Source organism: Leptinotarsa decemlineata, unplaced genomic scaffold (assembly GCF_025532065.1).
Source record: "Leptinotarsa decemlineata unplaced genomic scaffold, Ldec_3_MD MMD2_tig00001973_RagTag_RagTag, whole genome shotgun sequence".
NCBI classification, from domain to species: domain Eukaryota; kingdom Metazoa; phylum Arthropoda; class Insecta; order Coleoptera; family Chrysomelidae; genus Leptinotarsa; species Leptinotarsa decemlineata.
Window position 1 is genome coordinate 3,733,875 of NW_027412572.1, and position 18,177 is coordinate 3,752,051.

The 18,177-nt window shown below is 34.9% G+C and overlaps 1 protein-coding gene across 4 annotated transcripts in view; it reads left to right on the plus strand.

The window, feature by feature from the left end:
• Positions 1 to 16,676, plus strand: part of LOC111515069 (uncharacterized) — a 178,971-nt gene extending 162,295 nt beyond the window's left edge. For 2 of the 4 annotated variants that reach the window (XM_074176584.1, XM_023171309.2), the window contains exon 2: positions 15,869 to 16,676. In XM_074176584.1, coding sequence (XP_074032685.1) covers positions 15,880 to 16,563 — 684 coding nt within the window. In that variant the 5' untranslated portion in view covers positions 15,869 to 15,879 and the 3' untranslated portion in view covers positions 16,564 to 16,676. Of the gene's footprint in view, positions 1 to 3,328; positions 3,487 to 4,943; positions 4,968 to 15,868 lie in introns of those variants that run through there. The other 2 variants (XM_023171308.2, XM_074176585.1) reach the window with 2 other exon arrangements.
• The last annotated feature ends 1,501 nt before the right edge of the window (positions 16,677 to 18,177 follow it).

Below are 18,177 nucleotides of genomic sequence, written 5' to 3' on the forward strand. Positions count from 1 at the left end.
AGACATTAGTATATTTCATCATTACACTGCAAAAACAATGGAAATCAAATTTCAAATGGTATATCTTCAGAGAAATATCAGGAGGTTCCACTTGGAACCACAAGGCCACTCTAATTTTGGTCAATTTTTCAGATAGAAAATTCCTTGATTTGAATAAATTGACTTCAAATGAAATGTTTGAAATAGTAGAAGATATTCCTTGTTGGAAAAAATCACAACGTATACTTCGACAGTTTTTTCAACGATGGAATCTTGTGGCACTTGTTGGGAATGCTAATTAATCAGGAAAATGGAGTTTGATTCCTTTATTGCTTTCTTTTATTGCAAAGTTCAAAGTTGTTGATGAGTTTCATTGTTACATACATACATACCACAGTATACTATATACAGTAATCCCACTTCGGGTGATTTTTGGTTTGAATTTTCTACACGCAGACCCAGGAGTTGCAGTCTCAGGTCTGCGCAAACGACGAGTTCAAGACAGGCACGCAATCAAAGCGTTTAAACACTGCTCAACATAACAAATATTCATATAAACTGCTCAAAAAAATACAGTCGATGAAAACCATGTTGGGCACCTAAGAAAATTGTACAAATGATAATTTTGCATTTGTGTAATATTCAAGTAACCCAGATCATTTCGACAATGATGAACTATGTTTCAAGTAGATTTTAAAAATTCATGGGATCGGATGTGACAAAATATACTTTAATTTCAACAAGAAAAAAGACAAGATGAAGAACGAGTTTTGTTATTCATGAACCATGGTACTGTGCAAGAGCTCTCTAGGAGGAATAACGAGTCCCTGTGTGTATACAACCGTGATAGCATGGTCTGCACTGATGAGGAACACTTCAAAACAGTTCGCAGTTGGTTCCTTGTTCGAATCAGGCGAAGTCCCACTATTTGTCCTAGAGAGCTCTTGCAAAGTTGTTTCTTCAAAGTGAGAATCTTTGCAATTATGTCTGAGGCGACTTGGATTCCGAAAGGTTAACAGTCGTAAGGTATTTTTGATAGTCAAATTTACATTATATAAGAAGTTGCTGACTAATAGGACATGTTTCATTTAGAATAACTGTTTTTAATCTACGCAGCAACTTTTCGGGGTTGATTAGACATCTAGACTTGTATAGATTCAAATATCAACATTTGTCAATATATGTCGAGTTATTAGCTAAAGAAGTAGTTGTTTTCTGTCGGAAAACATATATAATGGTATAGTCAAAATGCATTTGGACTTGTCAGTGATTTTATTATCAATTTTTACTTGGATAAAAGCTGGAAGCAGCAAAACAACCTATCATCTTACAGTGTAAATAATTCATAACTTCCGACTCCGAAAACTCTCACATACATTTATAGTTAGTACATACATACAAAAAAAATATTTTTGTATGATTGAACACTACATACTTAATTACTTTTTTACTTCTTCAAGTCCTGAATAGTAACTACATAATTCAGAAAGAATAGGCTCTACAGATTCCTTAATCTTGAGTGATGAATTCGATTAGGAATATTTTTAATAATTGGTCCTTAATATAATCGAATCGGCAAACTCGTCCGCCATCTTGAATTCTCCAATCAATAAATGAATATGCTATATTTGGCCCCAAAAATCACTACAAAGAAATTTCGCATGGATTCGTACCATGGTTCATGAATAACAAAACACGTTCTTTATCTTGTCTTTTTTCTTGTTGAAATGAAAATATATTTTGTCACATTCGAATATGAACATCTGCCGATTCCATGAATTTTTAAAATCTACTTGAAACTTAGTTCATCATTGCCCAAATGATCTGGGTTACTTCAATATTACACAAATGCAAAATTATCATTTGTACAATTTTCTCAGGTGCCCAACATGGTTTTCATAGACTGTTTTTTTTTTGAGCAGTTTATATGAATAGTTGTTATGTTGAGCAGTGTATACACGCTTTGGTTGAGATTGTAGTAGGGAGAAATGTCATTAGTGTCAAATACGTCATCATTATAAAAAATGAAACTCCTGGACACCGACATCAAAGGGACCGACGCTGAGTGAAACTACTGTATACAGAAATACTGTGTACATACATTGTATTTCTTCTTACTTGTGTCAGACGTCAACGTGCAACAGTGTTGCCATCGGTTCTAGTGAAACTTGGAACGATAAAGATATACACTGGAGTAAAACTAAATAGAAAGCGTTAGATTTGATTGTACAACTCAACAGCACTTTATAGATCTTGCAATTGGAAATGCTTATATTATTTATAAATCTCGTGCACTTGGAACCAAAACTCTAAGCCTGAAAGATTTTAGGATTGCAGTAGCGGCAGGACTCTTCGGAGCCGGCTCCAAAATATCTAATAAGAGACCAAGTGATAGTGTTGAATCAAACAGGTATGAAAAAATTGTACCGCTTGAGAGAAGATATGACAAATGTGCACATTTACCTGAACATGGAAATAAAGTTCGTTGTGCCCAATGTAGCACTTGATTGGAGCCACATCGTACAAGATGGCATTGTACTACTTGCGACGTTGGTCTATGTTTCAACGAAAAATTCAACTGCTTCAAAAAATTTCATCAGAAACACTAATGGCCTTGTGGTTGCTTGGCGGAACCACCTATTTTTGAAAAAACTGTGTTTCACATGAAAAAAATCATTTAATAAAGTAATTTTTTTAAACTTCGAGAGACTATTTTTCGAATAAAAACTTTTGAAAACAGAAAAATTTCTCTATGGGCTTCAAAGGGTTAACAAACCGAACCCGGTCGTAACAAATAAAAAACTCAGTAGAAATCAGACGAGAGTTATTTTCTTTATATTATATTCAATATGAATTTCTCTACCACTCAGAACAAATAGGTTATTAGTTACGTCAGTTACAAATTCAAGTGAAAAAAAACATAGGAAGTTTTATTTCTCATTTTTCATGATGATCTACCTACCAGGTAGTAACGGCTACATCCATCAATTTATTGAAATATTTTTTATTACCCATCTATCGTTATTCGATACTTGAGGATTCACCATAAATATGGATATGAAAAACAATGAAGGCATTATATTCCAAATACATTATGTAACAAAAAATACATTAATTTTTTTCATTTTCCGTATATGATTATTAAATTTGCAGTTCTGAAAACAAATTGATACAACCAGCGCCATCTATTATTGAGAGGCTCAGAGTGCTGTTTCCCGTAATTTTAAACAGTTTTCTAGCTCAAATCATAGTTTACTCATGTTGTGTAAATGGAACACAAATAACAATGCCAAGTTGTATTTTTCCCATGTAAATCATAGATGGGTACTAAATAAAAGGAAACTTCTGAAAGTTTCAAACCCTCTTATCCAGTTTTGATGATAATTTATTCTAGTTCTTCCGAGTTTGGTGAAGTAGGTAACTGTTCGTTGTCAAGAAGACTGTTTGTTCCATTTTATCAGTTATAACCAAAATAATACTAAATCAACTACTAGGAGATGAATATAGGTATGTTTCATTATTTATTAACGTTAAATTGCCACAGATTTCTAGCCACATTTTTATAATAGTAGACCGGGCTCTGGAGCCAACAAATTTTTTGTTCCATTTTTTTATCCCCTCCTATTATTTTTGTTAACAGAATCGAAGGAGTGTATAAAAAAATTATGGCGATTATCTAAGTCATAATTTGTAGTCTATTGTAATTTTAATTCGGAAATAGATATATTCTTTCTGAGGAAAATCAAGCGTATACTTAGCACATGTTTTTTTTAATTTTTTTTACGCTTCATTCTTACCGCAGTTCTGTGTTCTGTTGTTTGTTTTGAACATTCAGAACATTTCACATGATATTGTCATTTCGAAAATGGTAAGACAAGACAAAAGTTTCCAATTTTGGGAAACTAGAATAAATTCTTTTCAGATCGAGAACGTCAGTGCTTGTTTTTGAACTATACGCTAAAAACTAGATTTGTCGAATTTAGTTTTTTGGCTCTGCCGCCTGCATTTAGAACAGAGGTTCTCAAACTTATTTTGTTTACCGCCTACTTCAAGAATTAATTATTTTCTAGCTACCCCCAATTTTTTTTACTTTACTACATCTTAAGAATCACAATCGTTGTCATTATTTTAATAATTAAATTATGTGTGTCATGTGAAAATAAGATTTACTGATGAAGGTAATGTAAAACACCATTTTGTATTATTAGGAAAACTTTTATTCATTTTATTAAAAGGATAAATTTGATGATTTTTAATATCAGGCTCGAATATACTCAAAAACAGCCGTAAATCACCGCCTTCGGTAATCTGTAACCGATTTCCCTTTTTAGTTAGCAACGTTGCCACAGCACTAAATCCACGTTCACACAAATATGATTCCGATAGCACCAAATATTTGGTAAATATTTTCTTTGCATGAAATAAATATTTATATCTTTTACAAATATTTGTTATCTAAAAAAATTTTTTTTAAAATATTCATTTTACAATATTTCATTTCAAATATTCAATTAATATTTCCAATATATTCGAAAAGTAATATTTTATTAAGTATATAGAACAAATATTCGATTTCTAACGTATATAAAATATTCAAGAGCTTATATTATAAAAATATTTTATAAATATTTCGACAAGAATAAATAATATATAACAAGTTTTAATTTGAAACAAGATGTTATAGGTACCTACTAAAGACAGTTTATTTTTCGTTTTTGAAAAATATTTCTGCCCAAGTAAAATACAAGTTATAAATTTTATTTAATCTTGTTTTCTTTATATTTTGAGAGTTCGCAATCAGTGACACAGTGACTGAGCATGCATTGAGGTGTAGAACGTGAACGTGTGCGGGACGAACAGCTATATTTTGTTTTGTCTTTTGTCCGGCTTTTTAGGTTAGAGTTTTGGAGACAACGTGCAAAACGTGTTTTGTGTAGATATAGGTACTTTGTTAGAGTTGTTTGTTGTTTCAATTTGAACTATATGGTGTAAGTATTATTGTGGATAAGCAACGCAATTCTTTATACTGTAAAAAATACCGTGATAATTATCAGCTGATGTTTTGTAATGAAAACGACTGCGACAATGTATTTGATAGCCAATTAAATTCTGAAATGTACTGTTCGAAGTAAAAAATTACAGACATATTTAAGATCATGGGCTACCAATTATAATGTTAATTCAGTACAGCTCAGTAGCCTATTAAAGGGACTCAAAAATGTTTTTCCAGAGATTAGTTTACCCCTAGATAGCCGAACACTGTTAGGAACTAAAAAAATGTTTGAGACCTGTTGAGCATGATACATCAGAGTTTGTTTGCTTTGGAATTGAAAGTAATTTGAGGCATTATTTTAAAATACCAGATTTAAAACAATTGATATTGAAAGATTCTGAAATTAAATTGATTGAGGCAGCGGGCGGGCTTAGTACTTTCGAGAATTGAGACTGAAAACTTATCGCTTCGTATTGAAGCTTACCGCCATCTATTGTGCAGTTTGACAACTATCGGGCAGGAAATAGTTACTGTATAGTCCCCTAGATGGCGTTACACGAGGAAGCGCGTCAATCGTAAAGGAGCGGTAAAGTTTGTGTTAAAAGCAAAAACAAATTTTAAATTATTCATCGCCCCCCTAAAACACTTCAACGCCCCCCAATCTTCTTTGTGCCCTTCACTGCCCCCCTATAGGCCTCCAGCGCCCACAAGGGGACGTTATCGCCCACTTTGAAAAAGACTAATTTAGAATAAAACAAAAAAAGGCTGGAGAACTTCCTCTACTGTTTCATATTCGTTATAATTTGATAGAAACTAATTTGCAATGCGACGTTTCGTTCATGAGATTTTATCATCAACTTTATTTCTTTAGATACCGACCTGTGTTGCAACAGATATCTGAATTTGTTATTACAGTGGCTACAGAAATCAAAGAAAAATACTAGAGGTCCGTATTCAAAAAAAGTTAAGTTGATGATGAAATATTTAGTTTATCATTGTTTCTATTCTGTGGAAGAATTTTTGCTTCATGGAAGTGCATGTGTGTGTGAGTATCGATTTTATATATATATATATATATATATATATATATATATATATATATATATATATATATATATATATATTGTTTTCTATAGCATTTGTTTTGTTTTGTGTTTAATGACAAATGTAGACATATTTTTATTGTATACACGAATAAATATATCTATCTATCTATCTATCTATCTAATGAATGAAACGTCGAAATGTAAATTCTTTCATATCGGATCATAACAAATATAAAACAGTTTTGAAAGTTCCCCTATCTTTTTTATATCATTCGAGCAGTGACGGCTCGTGCATTGGAGAACAGGGAAGGCTAAAGTCATAAAGACTATATACACACTATATGCACGCTTTGATTAATACTAAAGTTGGGGCATGGGCATTTTAGTTTGTAAACCATTTAAATGGCTGGCCATGACCGCAGCTTCATAGGTTTTGCGCAATTAACTTTTGCTTAAAATTATAGATGTCACACGTACGAATTAAAAAATTAAACAAATCGTCAGCTGCATGTGCACCCAGATGAAACATCATGAAAAACCATAAAACGTTCTACCACATTACCATCTTTGACATATCTAAAAACGATTGAAAGTTGTGATGTACAGGTAATATCGGTAGTTTCATCAATTTCCCATGCAAAAAAAGAAACACTTTCAATCTCTTTGCTTATATTTTCCTTATATCATGATTTTTTTCAATTAACATAATGCAAAAAAAATCGACTTGCTTATAAACAATGTATTCGTTTATAATAAATTTATTAACAATAGCTGTAAAAAATTAAAAAAAAATTATTAATTAGTTTTTAGCCATGAGACATTGAAACAATAAAAAATAAAAAAAAATTGTTATGTATTTTTTATAAAATTATAATTTTCAATTGTTAATAAAAAAATGGAAAATAACAATTTTTTTATTTTGGCAACGGTAATCTATTTTTTTGCCTATTAAAGATAACTTCACCAAAGGAAAAAATGCCAGGGTTTTAATTCAATAATTATAGGGATTTTTATATTAACTTTCAATTCAAAAAAAGTTACTAATTAACAAATTTATAATTAACGTTAAAATTGGGATAAAAATTTTTTGACTGCGGATTATTGTTTGATGTATCCCAACATTACATGAATTTTTTCATTCTTTAATATTTACATTTAATATGTTTAAATAATTTTTTTTGTTTTTATGTCAGAGTAACGAAAGGCGCGCGGAAGCCAGACTACCCGCTTTTGGCTCTATTTTCAGGGCTCTGTAAAAATTATAAATAATCGAGATACAGTTTCGGAAGTCGGGACTTTTTTTACGTAAATTCATTGATCTTTTCAAATCTTTTTTTACATTTTCAAAATTTTAAAAATTTTCCGAGATATTAAGAAAAAACTAAAGCCCCTTTTTTTTCACTTAATTGTTTATAACTTATGTAATTTTTATCGGCGCGTTTTCGGACCTTCCCTCAAACTTTCTAGGCAAAAATACGAATCGAATGACACCTTGGTCGTAATTTCTGGACAGAGCTGAAAAATGTCACCAAAAAGAGCTAAATCGAGTACCTACATGTGAACCAGACTATTAATAATATATGCCACACTGTCTATGAGCTCATTTTGGATGGTTTTTGAGATGCCCGAAAAAACGCTACCATTTAAAAAAGTGCCAAATTGTGAATCATTTTTGCCCCATAACATTGAACGTTCCTTGTAATTGCCGCGATTAATCGAATCTTCGGTTTCATTGTGTCTGCGAAAAGCGAACCCAAATAAATCGTAATATCGATAAGTCTTTTTAAAGTCGCCCGATCTTTCCTAACCTGATTATTAAAAGAAATTATGGCCTCTTTTTGAGCTGTATCTAAAGCTGTTGCTATATTTTGTTTGCTAAACAATTTTAATTTACAAGACGAAAATATATGCTCCTTAGATTCAAAATGTTTTTCTGTAGAACGACGTATCTAAATTTTTCAAATTGGAGTATCCTATTTCAGACCACGTTTGGTATTCGGTTTGTACGGAAAATAAAACACAGGGCTAACAAAAAAGTTTTTTTCGTTTAATGAAGCCGGTTAACCAATCGCATTTATCGTACCAACTAATATTAAATCCTCGATTTTGTCGATTATTTAACGCTTTAATTGAAATCAAATTTGGTTGAGGCCTTCCCAGAGTTTTAATAATGTAAAATTTATTATCATAAGATACATACTTAAAATTATTTGTCAGCAACCAATCGACTAGATCGTCAGATCTTTCAATTTCGTCCAACTTATCCATAATAAATGAAAAAAAAACTTACCGAAAAGTGAAAACCTGAAAACACCTTGAAATTGAAACAAAACACTTTAAAAACACATTAAAAATATTACCAAAAAGAGCAAATTTCCGTTTTGAGGGCACCCGGCGTTTTTGAAAAAAATTTTGAGTGTACTTACGTATTTTGATGCGTAGATTACGAATCCGAAAGAAAAAAGCTGCGCTCTCCCTTATTTACAAAGTTCAGAAAAGAGCGACTTTTCAGCCATCTTTTTCACAAAATAAACTATTTAAAAACGCAAGCATTTATTCACTAGGTCAGCTTTACACCTCATTTCTCTTTCTTTGACACTTCCCACTTCAATAATCAACATGTTTCTAATAAAAAACTTAATTTAAAAAGGAATGCTTCTCCTGGTGACATTCTTCTATTTCTAGTTTAGTTACTAGTGACATTTCAGAAAAAAGCGGTTGGTATTTGTCGTCGCCTACTATTTCAAATTCGTAATACACCACCGAAAACCAATTTACGATCTAAAGAATGAAGGCAAAAAACATTTGAATTACTTTAGGAATATTGACTGCATCAGTCGTACCAATCATGCCATTAACCTTAAAAACGTAAAATACAGGGATATGTAATAAAAAAGCAGCTCCGTACATTTTTACCATTTTTATTGGAAAAATGTTGATTGTTGAAGTGAAAAGTGTCAAAGAAGGAGGAATAAGGTGTAAAGGTGACCTAGTGAATAAATGCTTGTGTTTTTAAATAGTTTATTTGGTGTAAAAGAAGGCTGAAAAATCGCCCTTTTCTGAACTTTGAAGGGCCGTAACTTTGTAAATAAGGAAGAGCGCCGCTTTTTTCTTTCGGATTCGTAATCAACGCATCAAAATACGTAAGTACACTCAAACATTTTTTCAAAATCGCTGGGTGACCTCAAAACAAAAATTTATCTGATTTACCGAAATATTTTTCAGTCCCGGTCCGTCACGGCATCCCGTCCGAATAATTAAATAAAAAACAAATGCAGTCGTACACTAACGGAGACCAACTGGAGGCTAGCCTCCTCTAAGACTATAACTTCTGCAACTGAAATTACAAATCGAGACGTATGTCGGCGTTTGGTTGGATCGGTCTCGTGGAGCCTGTGTTTCTTAAAGCGGTCGGAGGCTTGGCTCCCTTGCAACGTATGGCATTTATTATTTCGGGTTGATGGTTTATTCATTATTCGTTCATGGACGGTGCGTTGAGTTTCGTTCATGCAGGATACAGTGTGGTACGTACTACGTAGTGAGTGATAGTGTTTTTTCGGGCATATTATGTATTTACATTAAAAATTAATGGTAAAGTAATGATACCCAAGCATTTTTAGAAAAAAAAAACATAATTATTTGTCAGTATCTTTTAGTTTATTGCGATGAATAGCCTCAAATTTTATGGGGAGGCTAAGCCTTCCTTGCCTCCTCTGACGAGCCGACGCTGCATTCGAGAATGACGGCTGTAGATCCAAAAATTTAAATTCGATAATCCTAGTTTTTTGCGAATATTTCGAAAACAATCATTAATATTCTCGATCTGAAAAGAGATCTAGCGTCTACAGCAGCGGTACTCAATCTTTTTTCCCCTTAGGCCACATAGTCGCTACTGCTAGACCTTGCGGGCCGCAATAATAAAACTAGAATGAACAAATTACTTTCAGGTTTTGCGTTATTAGAGTTCGACGTTGTATGTGAAATACAATAAAACACAACTGTAAAAATAAACCATTTATTTAAAAATTAATGTGATGATTGACATCGAAGCAAACTATTTACAATTTCTGATAAATCTGGCTCATAATTACTACATGCTACTCTCAAAATGTCGTCCAGGGGCGAATCACTTAGTCGGGATCTATACACATTTTTCACATATTTCATTTTTGAATATGAGGATTCGCACAGGTAAGTTATTGCAAACAAGGTGAGGAACAAGTGTACGCAATTTTTGAGCGTTTTGTAGCTATCCGGTACTAATTTCCAGAATTCTTCATGTTTGTTTCCCTCTCTGTTTCCTTTAAAAATCGCCTACAGATTTGTATCATTTTTAAAATCAATTAGCTCATATTATAGCTCATATCAAAATCATAGCTTTTCTTTTCGCAATGCAGAGCCGACTGGAAAACTATCGCTGAACATATTCTGTTTTGTATTATAATGTTTCATAACATTATACACACATCGGAAAAGTCTAGGAATATTTTTATAACATACTAAATATTATAAAAATGAATGCATGAGGTCGTTTAATTTCGATTAAATTGGTACGCTCGACCACCCTGTAGATTTCTATGGGTTGGACAAAGCCTGCAAAAACGGTAACTAATCTTTTATCAAGTTTTTTATAAACTGTAGGTTTTCGGCTAAAATGAATAATCTGAAAGTGTCGAGTTTGTACATTCTATGCAGTTCTTGCCCAGCAATTAAACTGGAAATATTGTGCTTTAACATGGAACGCCATCACTTACCATTGGCTGAGATGAATAGAGCTGTAGGGCTTCTTCAAGGTGGCATGCGACAAAATGATGTAGCTCTTCGTTTGGGGGTCTCCCAAAGTGTTATCAGTCGATTGTGGCGGCGTTTCCATGAAAATGGCAGTCCAGCCGAACAACATCCAGGGCGAAGACGCGCTACAACTGCAGTTCAAGACCGATTTTTGGTCTTAACCGCAAGAAGACAACCGACAATCACAGCACCTGAGTTGGTTAACTAGTTGCAGCAGACGCACCAGGTAACCATTGGTCGTGATACTGTCAGAAATCGACTGCATGAAGCAGATCTCCACAACAGAAGGCCACTTAGATGTCCACCTTTTTCGAGAGGCAATCACGGTAGAAGATTAGAGTGGTGTCAAGAACATCAAAACTGGGATGCAAATGATTGGGCCACAGTTTTGTTTACAGACGAATCCAGATTTGGATTTCATCCAGATTCTCGTCGAGTAAGACTGTGGAGACGACCTGGAAATAATGAACGTTTGAGACACGTCCAGGAAGTCGACACATACAGAGGTGGTACAGTAATGCTATGGGGCGGAATCATCATCGGCGGCAGAACCGATCTCGTTTTTCCAAATCGCTCCCTCACAGCTCGACAGTACCTCGACACCACTCTTCTACCTATCGTCCGACCGTTTGCTGGTGCTGTTGGTGAAAACTTCCACCTAATGCACGATAATGCTCGTCCACATGTCGCGCGTCTAGTGACTGACTGGCTCACCAACGAAGGAGTTGATGTATTGCCATGGCCAGCACAATCACCGGACCTGAATCCCATCGAGCATGTGTGGGACATGCTTCAACGAAGAATTACTCCGCATATGGGGAATATTCACACAACGTTTGAATTGAGAGAGCTTTTAATCGCTGAATGGGCAAATGTACCTCAACAAGACATTGACAATCTCATTTTGTCGATGCACGATAGATGTAGGGCTGTAATAAACCAGCGTGGAGGCTATACTTTGTACTGATTCCAATTTTTTTTGTATTATGATTTTTTTTCGGGGTGCCAAAGAAGAGCCATATTTTTTTTTAGTTTTGCTTATAGTCGCACTCAGTATTTTTGACCATTTAATAAATTTTGTTGTAAGTTACATTCGTTTAATAATCACCCGTCAATTTTTTTTCCCTAAAGTGATCCAAAAAAAAAAAATATTGCCATTTTTAAAAATATTCCTAGACTTTTCCGATGTGTGTATTTTTTTAGTATCACACTTTCTCGACAAATCAAACAAGTACTTGAACTGTATTTGTTAGTTACAACAAAATATTCTTCGAATATTACTGGAGTTTTTTCTCTACATCAAATCGTTATTTTGAACACCTCGACACGTGTTTCGATCACTAAGTGATCATCTTCAAAGAGGAGATTAAACTGAGTTCAATCTTCCTCTTTGAAGATGATCACTTGGTGATCGAAACACGTGTCGAGGTGTTAAAACTAACGATTTGGTGTTGGGAAAAAACTCCAGTAATATTCATTACTACACCAAAGGTCCCAAAAAGTGCATCATAAGTAAAATATTCTTCCTCCCAATTGTCTTGAAATAATCTTTTTTCGTCAGAAATTTTACGTTTTGATTTTGAGGTCACGTCAGCCATTGTAATGGTTACGCGAGTATTCAAACACAAGGCTTTCCTGTGTTCGACAACAGTATTCGATTTGGGTCAAAAACCCCTACACATTTTTTTGTCGTTATCAGAAAAAACTATTGTCAAATAATATAGAAATATTGAATCAGCCTTCAGGCTGCAGAAAAAGTTAGAGCCGCTAGAGGGCCGCATGCGGCCCGCAAGTTGAGTATCGCTGGTCTACAGTGTCACCGTATAGAGGTAAACACAAGTAAATTCACTCCCGGTCGGCGTCTTTGATGTATCGGGTCGAGATTTTATTTTTTTCTGGCGTGTGGTGGGGCATGAGGATGTCGGCTAAAATCTATCGTGCAACTCTGCACGAGGTTCGTTCAAAAAAGATGTAACCATTATCTGACTTCATCATTGCTACGAGGAGCTCACAATAAATGTCTCATATGATTGTGGATTGTTTAGGAATTGATAAAAAATAAGACAAGGTGGTGAAATAAACGTATATTTTGTAAAGTAAGATTATACAATTTTGGTCAAAAACTTATGCTAATCTATTCTAAAAGTTTTTCAGAATGATGAGTTTTTTATTTTTTTTTAACATTTGTTTTCAAATTTCTATTGGCAAATTTCAAAATATAAAAAATTATTACCCTTGTAAAAATAGAAAATAAATAAGCCGAAGGAAAATTATCAGTGGCACATAAATTATAAAAATGCTCTGGAAATTCTGTCTCTAGATCAGGGGTCTCTAAACTTTGAAGTCTTCGGGCCATAATGATTTTTTCAGTTTGTTCCAAGGGCCAATTTCTGCCCTTAACTATATTTCTAGACTAGGATAGTCGCAAAGTGCGTGACCTAAGCAAACTTACGCTTTTTTTGCATTTCAATTATTATTGTGTATTGTGACACTCAACGACATCTAGTGGCGAGTAGTGGTACTAAGTACTATCTTTTTCAGCTACCCGCTAGGTGGCATTAGGCGTAATTAAATATTTGGAATTACCGCGTTGGTTCGAGAAAGTTCTAGTTCTAGCTAGTGTATTCCGATCCCCTCGAGATGGCAGTAATAATTGCATATAAAAAGGTTAGCGGCGCAAGTGCGAGTTAGTCTGCGTAGGAAAGGCGAAGGAAGCGAAACTGTCTATTGTGAAATAAAGTAACACTTGTCAATAAAAGTATTTTGATTTGACTTATTGTTTTTATGTGTGATTTGTTAGTATGGAAAAGAAGCGAAAAATCGACAGTGAATGCAGAACGTTCCAAGAAAAATGGAACTTTCAGTATTTTGTGATTGAGTCCAGTAATAAGGTGCTATGTTTATTTTGTAATGAAACCATAGGTGTTTTCAAAGACTATAACATTAAACGACACTATGAATCGAAACATCTTCAAAGTTACTCTAAGTATACAGGAAGTTTGCGGTAGGAAAAATTTGAAGCTTTGAAACGCGGACCCAAATCGCAGCAATCTTTGTTCACCAAAGCAAATACTGAACAAGAGTCTGCAACTCGCGCCAGCTTTCGTGTGGCTCTTGAAATCGGAAAACGTGGCAAACCATTCACCGATGGAGAAATGATAAAAGAATACTTGATTGCAGTAGCCGAAGAAATATGCCCCAAAAAGGTAAATTTATTTAAAAGTGTCAGTTTGTCAGCAAACACCGTGGCTCGGAGGGTGCAAGACATCGCAGAAAATATATCATCTCAACTGTCTGACAAAAATGGACATCATGAGTGGTTTTCTCTAGCATTGGATGAGTAAACGGATGTGTCAGATACTGCTCAGGTGTTGATTTTTATTCGCGGAGTAGATAAAAGCTATAAAGTGTATGAAGAACTTCTTGATATTGATAGTATTCACGGCACGACAACTGGGGCAGATATTTTTAAGGGAGTTGAAAATGACATTAATAAAAATAAGCTTCGATGGAGAAATTTGAAATCTATAACAACTGATGGAGGCAAAAATATGTATGGTAAAAATAAAGGAGTGGTTGCACTTGTGTCAAAGGCTGTAGAAAATGATGGTGGTTCAAAACCATTAGTCTTACATTGTATCATTCATCAACAGTCCTTGTGCGGAAAATGTTTGGATATGTCTGAACTTCTAAAACCAGTCATATTAGTTGTTAACTTCATCAGATCCACTGGGCTGAATCACCGACAATTCCGCGAGTTTATTCAACAGATTGGAGAAAATGATTTACCATATCATATTGCCGTACGCTGGCTTGGTTGCGGAAAAGTCCTTAAGCGCTTTTTTGAACTTCGAGCAGAGATCGAATTTTTTTTTAAATGAGAAGCAGCGCCCTTTTGCCGATTTAGAAAATAGTGAATGGATGTGGAAGTTAGCCTTTTATGTCGATTTGACAAATCATATGAACGAACTGAATTTGACATTGCAAGGAGAAAATCAGCTTCTCTCTGATTTATACACCAATATCAAATCCTTCAGGCAGAAAATAATACTATTTCAATCGCAATTACGTAAAAAATGTAATGTAATGTAATGTAAATGTAATTATCATTCTGTGTTTTCTTCTTCAACTTATCACAGCAATAGTAACAACAATTAGGTAATCATTGGCTGTCGCGGGCCGGATTGATGACACTGGCGGGCCGGATTTGGCCCGCAGGTCGTAGTTTGGAGACCCCTGATCTAGAGACAGAATTTCTTAATCATTTCGACAATTTATGTGCCACTGATTGTGATAATTTTCCTTTGGATTATTTATTTTCTCTTTTCACAAGGGTAAGAATTTATTATATTTTGAAATTTGCCAATAGAAATTTGAAAACAAATTTTGAAAAAAAATATCAAAAACTCATCATTCTGAAAAACCTTTAAAATATATAAGCATAAGTTTTTGATCTAAATTGTATAATCTTACTACATAAAATATACGTTTATTTCACCACCTTGTCTTATTTTTAATGAGTTCCTAAACAGTTCACAATCATATGAGACATTTTTGGAAGCTCCTCGTAGCAATGATGAAGTCAGATCATGGCCACATATTTTTTGATCGAACCTCGTGCAGAGGTGCACAACAGCTCTTTGCCTACACCCTCCTGCCCCGCCACATGCCAGCAAAAAATGAAATCTCGACCCGAAACATCAAAGAGACCGACGGGAGTGAATTTACTTCTGTTTACTTATGTACGGTGCTTGTGTTTACTTCTATACGGTGACAGTGTAAACCTCGGCTGAAAATGCCCCAAACCATTTTGAGAAAAGAGATTATTCTAGTTCCCCAAAATATGAAATTTTTGTCCAATTTAACCGACTTTGTAGGTCTCATCGTTTAGGAGACAGCAATAGTAGGATCAGCTGAAAAAAACGGTCTGTTTAAGTTATTCCCCCTGAAAATTACCCACTCCCGAAATTCCGAAATTACCCTCCCCCAAAATTTAGTTCTTAATCCGCCCCTGGATTGGGGACAGTTATAAAAACGACTTACTCAACTTTTTTTTCAGGACAATACATTATGTCTAAAATGCCAGCTGATGAAAATGATAATGAGCCGAATGGAATTAGTAAATCAGAAGCTGGAGGTATCGATACACTTGAACAAAAACTAGATGGAATTCTGGATAACCAAGTTGTTTTGTTAAAAAGAATTGAGAAACTTGAATTAATGTTCAATGAGGTTTTAAATCTGAACAGATTTCTTGAAGAAGATGAAAATATGACATTAGAACCATTCGAACCGATTGATGATGTTGAAGAACTAATCAAACTCGAAGAAATATTGAAAGATAAAGTAGTATTTGACAAATATGTTGATAGTTTGAGGAATATTTGTTTAGAAATAAACAACGCTATAGATAATTGCTACTTGTTGGTAGATTGGTTCTTCACAAGAAAATTCATGACGAAATGTTCATGGTCCGGTGCCTCGAGACAACAAAATGTCAAAAAAATACCTTTGAGAACTTATGAAAATGTAATTGAACTATTTTTCCAAATTATTCGTCTAGCAAACAACACCTTCACAATGAACGATTGTAAAATTTTTTTCTTGACTGTCTTGAAAAATGCATATAGAAGAAACAACGATGGTTATCCACCAATTCGACAATCAAAGACAAAAAATATGATATCTCGTTGTAAAACTACGAAAGTGGTAAATACACAAGAAGAAGAAGAAGAAGATTCAGAGAAAGAGTGAAGGTGTTTTGATGAAGCTGCACGTTATTTTCAGTGTGAAGTTCCACTTCAGGAGGGCAGTAACAAATCTACAATTACTGTGAATTTTTTTTATTAAATTTATGACGATTATAATAGTTTCATTCATTTTTCAATAGCGAATTTTTTCTAAACGTATTTTTTTTTCATAGTATTAAAACAACTGCGTGGAATATTATATCCAGCGTGGTATTAGCCGGGAAAGCAGTTGTTTTTTGGCAAGCATTTACCAGAATCTACTGTGTAGGAAGAGATAAACATTTTGAGATTTTGACCAGGGTTAATAAAGCCTTCAAAAATGGTAAAAAATTAAAAAATAAAATAAAAGTAGGGTGAAACCCATTAAAAACAGGAGGGGAATATGATAAAAATAATAATAATAATAATACGTCTTTATTCACCGTACTGTGCGCTGGTCAGGCCCTATCCCCCGAAGCCCCGATACATAATCAACGCCAGCATAATCAACCAATGACCACTCCCCACACCGTGGGGTAAGTGATCATTGGGTCCGAGAATCATGTGCCCTGAGCAAACGCAGTGAGCCGAGAATGACAGCCTTCTGCATCTGTGCGGCTAAGATTTCTGCCTTAGTGCGGCAAGCCGGTATGATTTTGAGATTCGAGAGTAGAGAAGACATCATTCCACCAAGGACTCCAATAATCAGAACGACCATCTTGACAGAGTGATCTGGATAGAGTCTGCGGAGTTCGAAGAGAAAATCTCGATATTTTATCCGTTTTTCCTCCTTTTTTCTGACGATATTCGTCTCGCCAGGAGCTGAAAACTCCACGACAAATATCGTTTTGGTCTGGTGGTCGAGAAGGACTACATCAGGCTTATTAGCTTGTATGAGCCTGAGGGTGGGGAACGAATAGTTCCAATAAATTCGGCACTTCTCGTTCCCCACAACGGATTCAATATCCCCCGGAGCGTAGGGCAACACCGGTGTCTCGCCAATACCGTAAGAGTGCCGTAGATGGTAATATAGCACTCTTAGGGCCGCGTTATGTCGATGGATATAGGCCGAGACCGCATATGCTGGACATGCTGATAGCAAGTGCATTAGGGTCTCGGGCGCCTCGCGGCAGGCCCTGAACCTTGTGTCAGGAACCTCTATACCCATCACGCGACTGCGGTAGACTAAGGTGTTGAAGACATCATCCTGGCAAGCCATGATGAACCCCTCAGTTTCCGACTTCAGCCCACTCGACCTGAGAAAAGCGAACGTCAGGCGCTTTGATAAGCCAAGGTCTTCAATATTATTGAAGAAGACCCCATGCATTGGCTTATCCCTGTGTCTCCGCAGAAGTACGGTGATCTCTGCGGCTTTTATCGGAGCTTTTTGCTGAGCGGTTTCCAACTCGGTGACAGATATGTAGTCACCTCGTTCAGAGTCGAAAACTATACCGAGTTCATCAGCTGCTCGAGCAGCTGCCCTAAGGAGAAATGCTCCAAAAACACAAATGGGATGGACAAAAATAAAATGAAACAGTATACAGGAACAATTAAAAAAAACAAAGGAAAAAACTTCCAGTATATGGTGAATAGGCGGAGTATCAGCCAAGGCTGATACTCCTATAGACCTACCTGAATC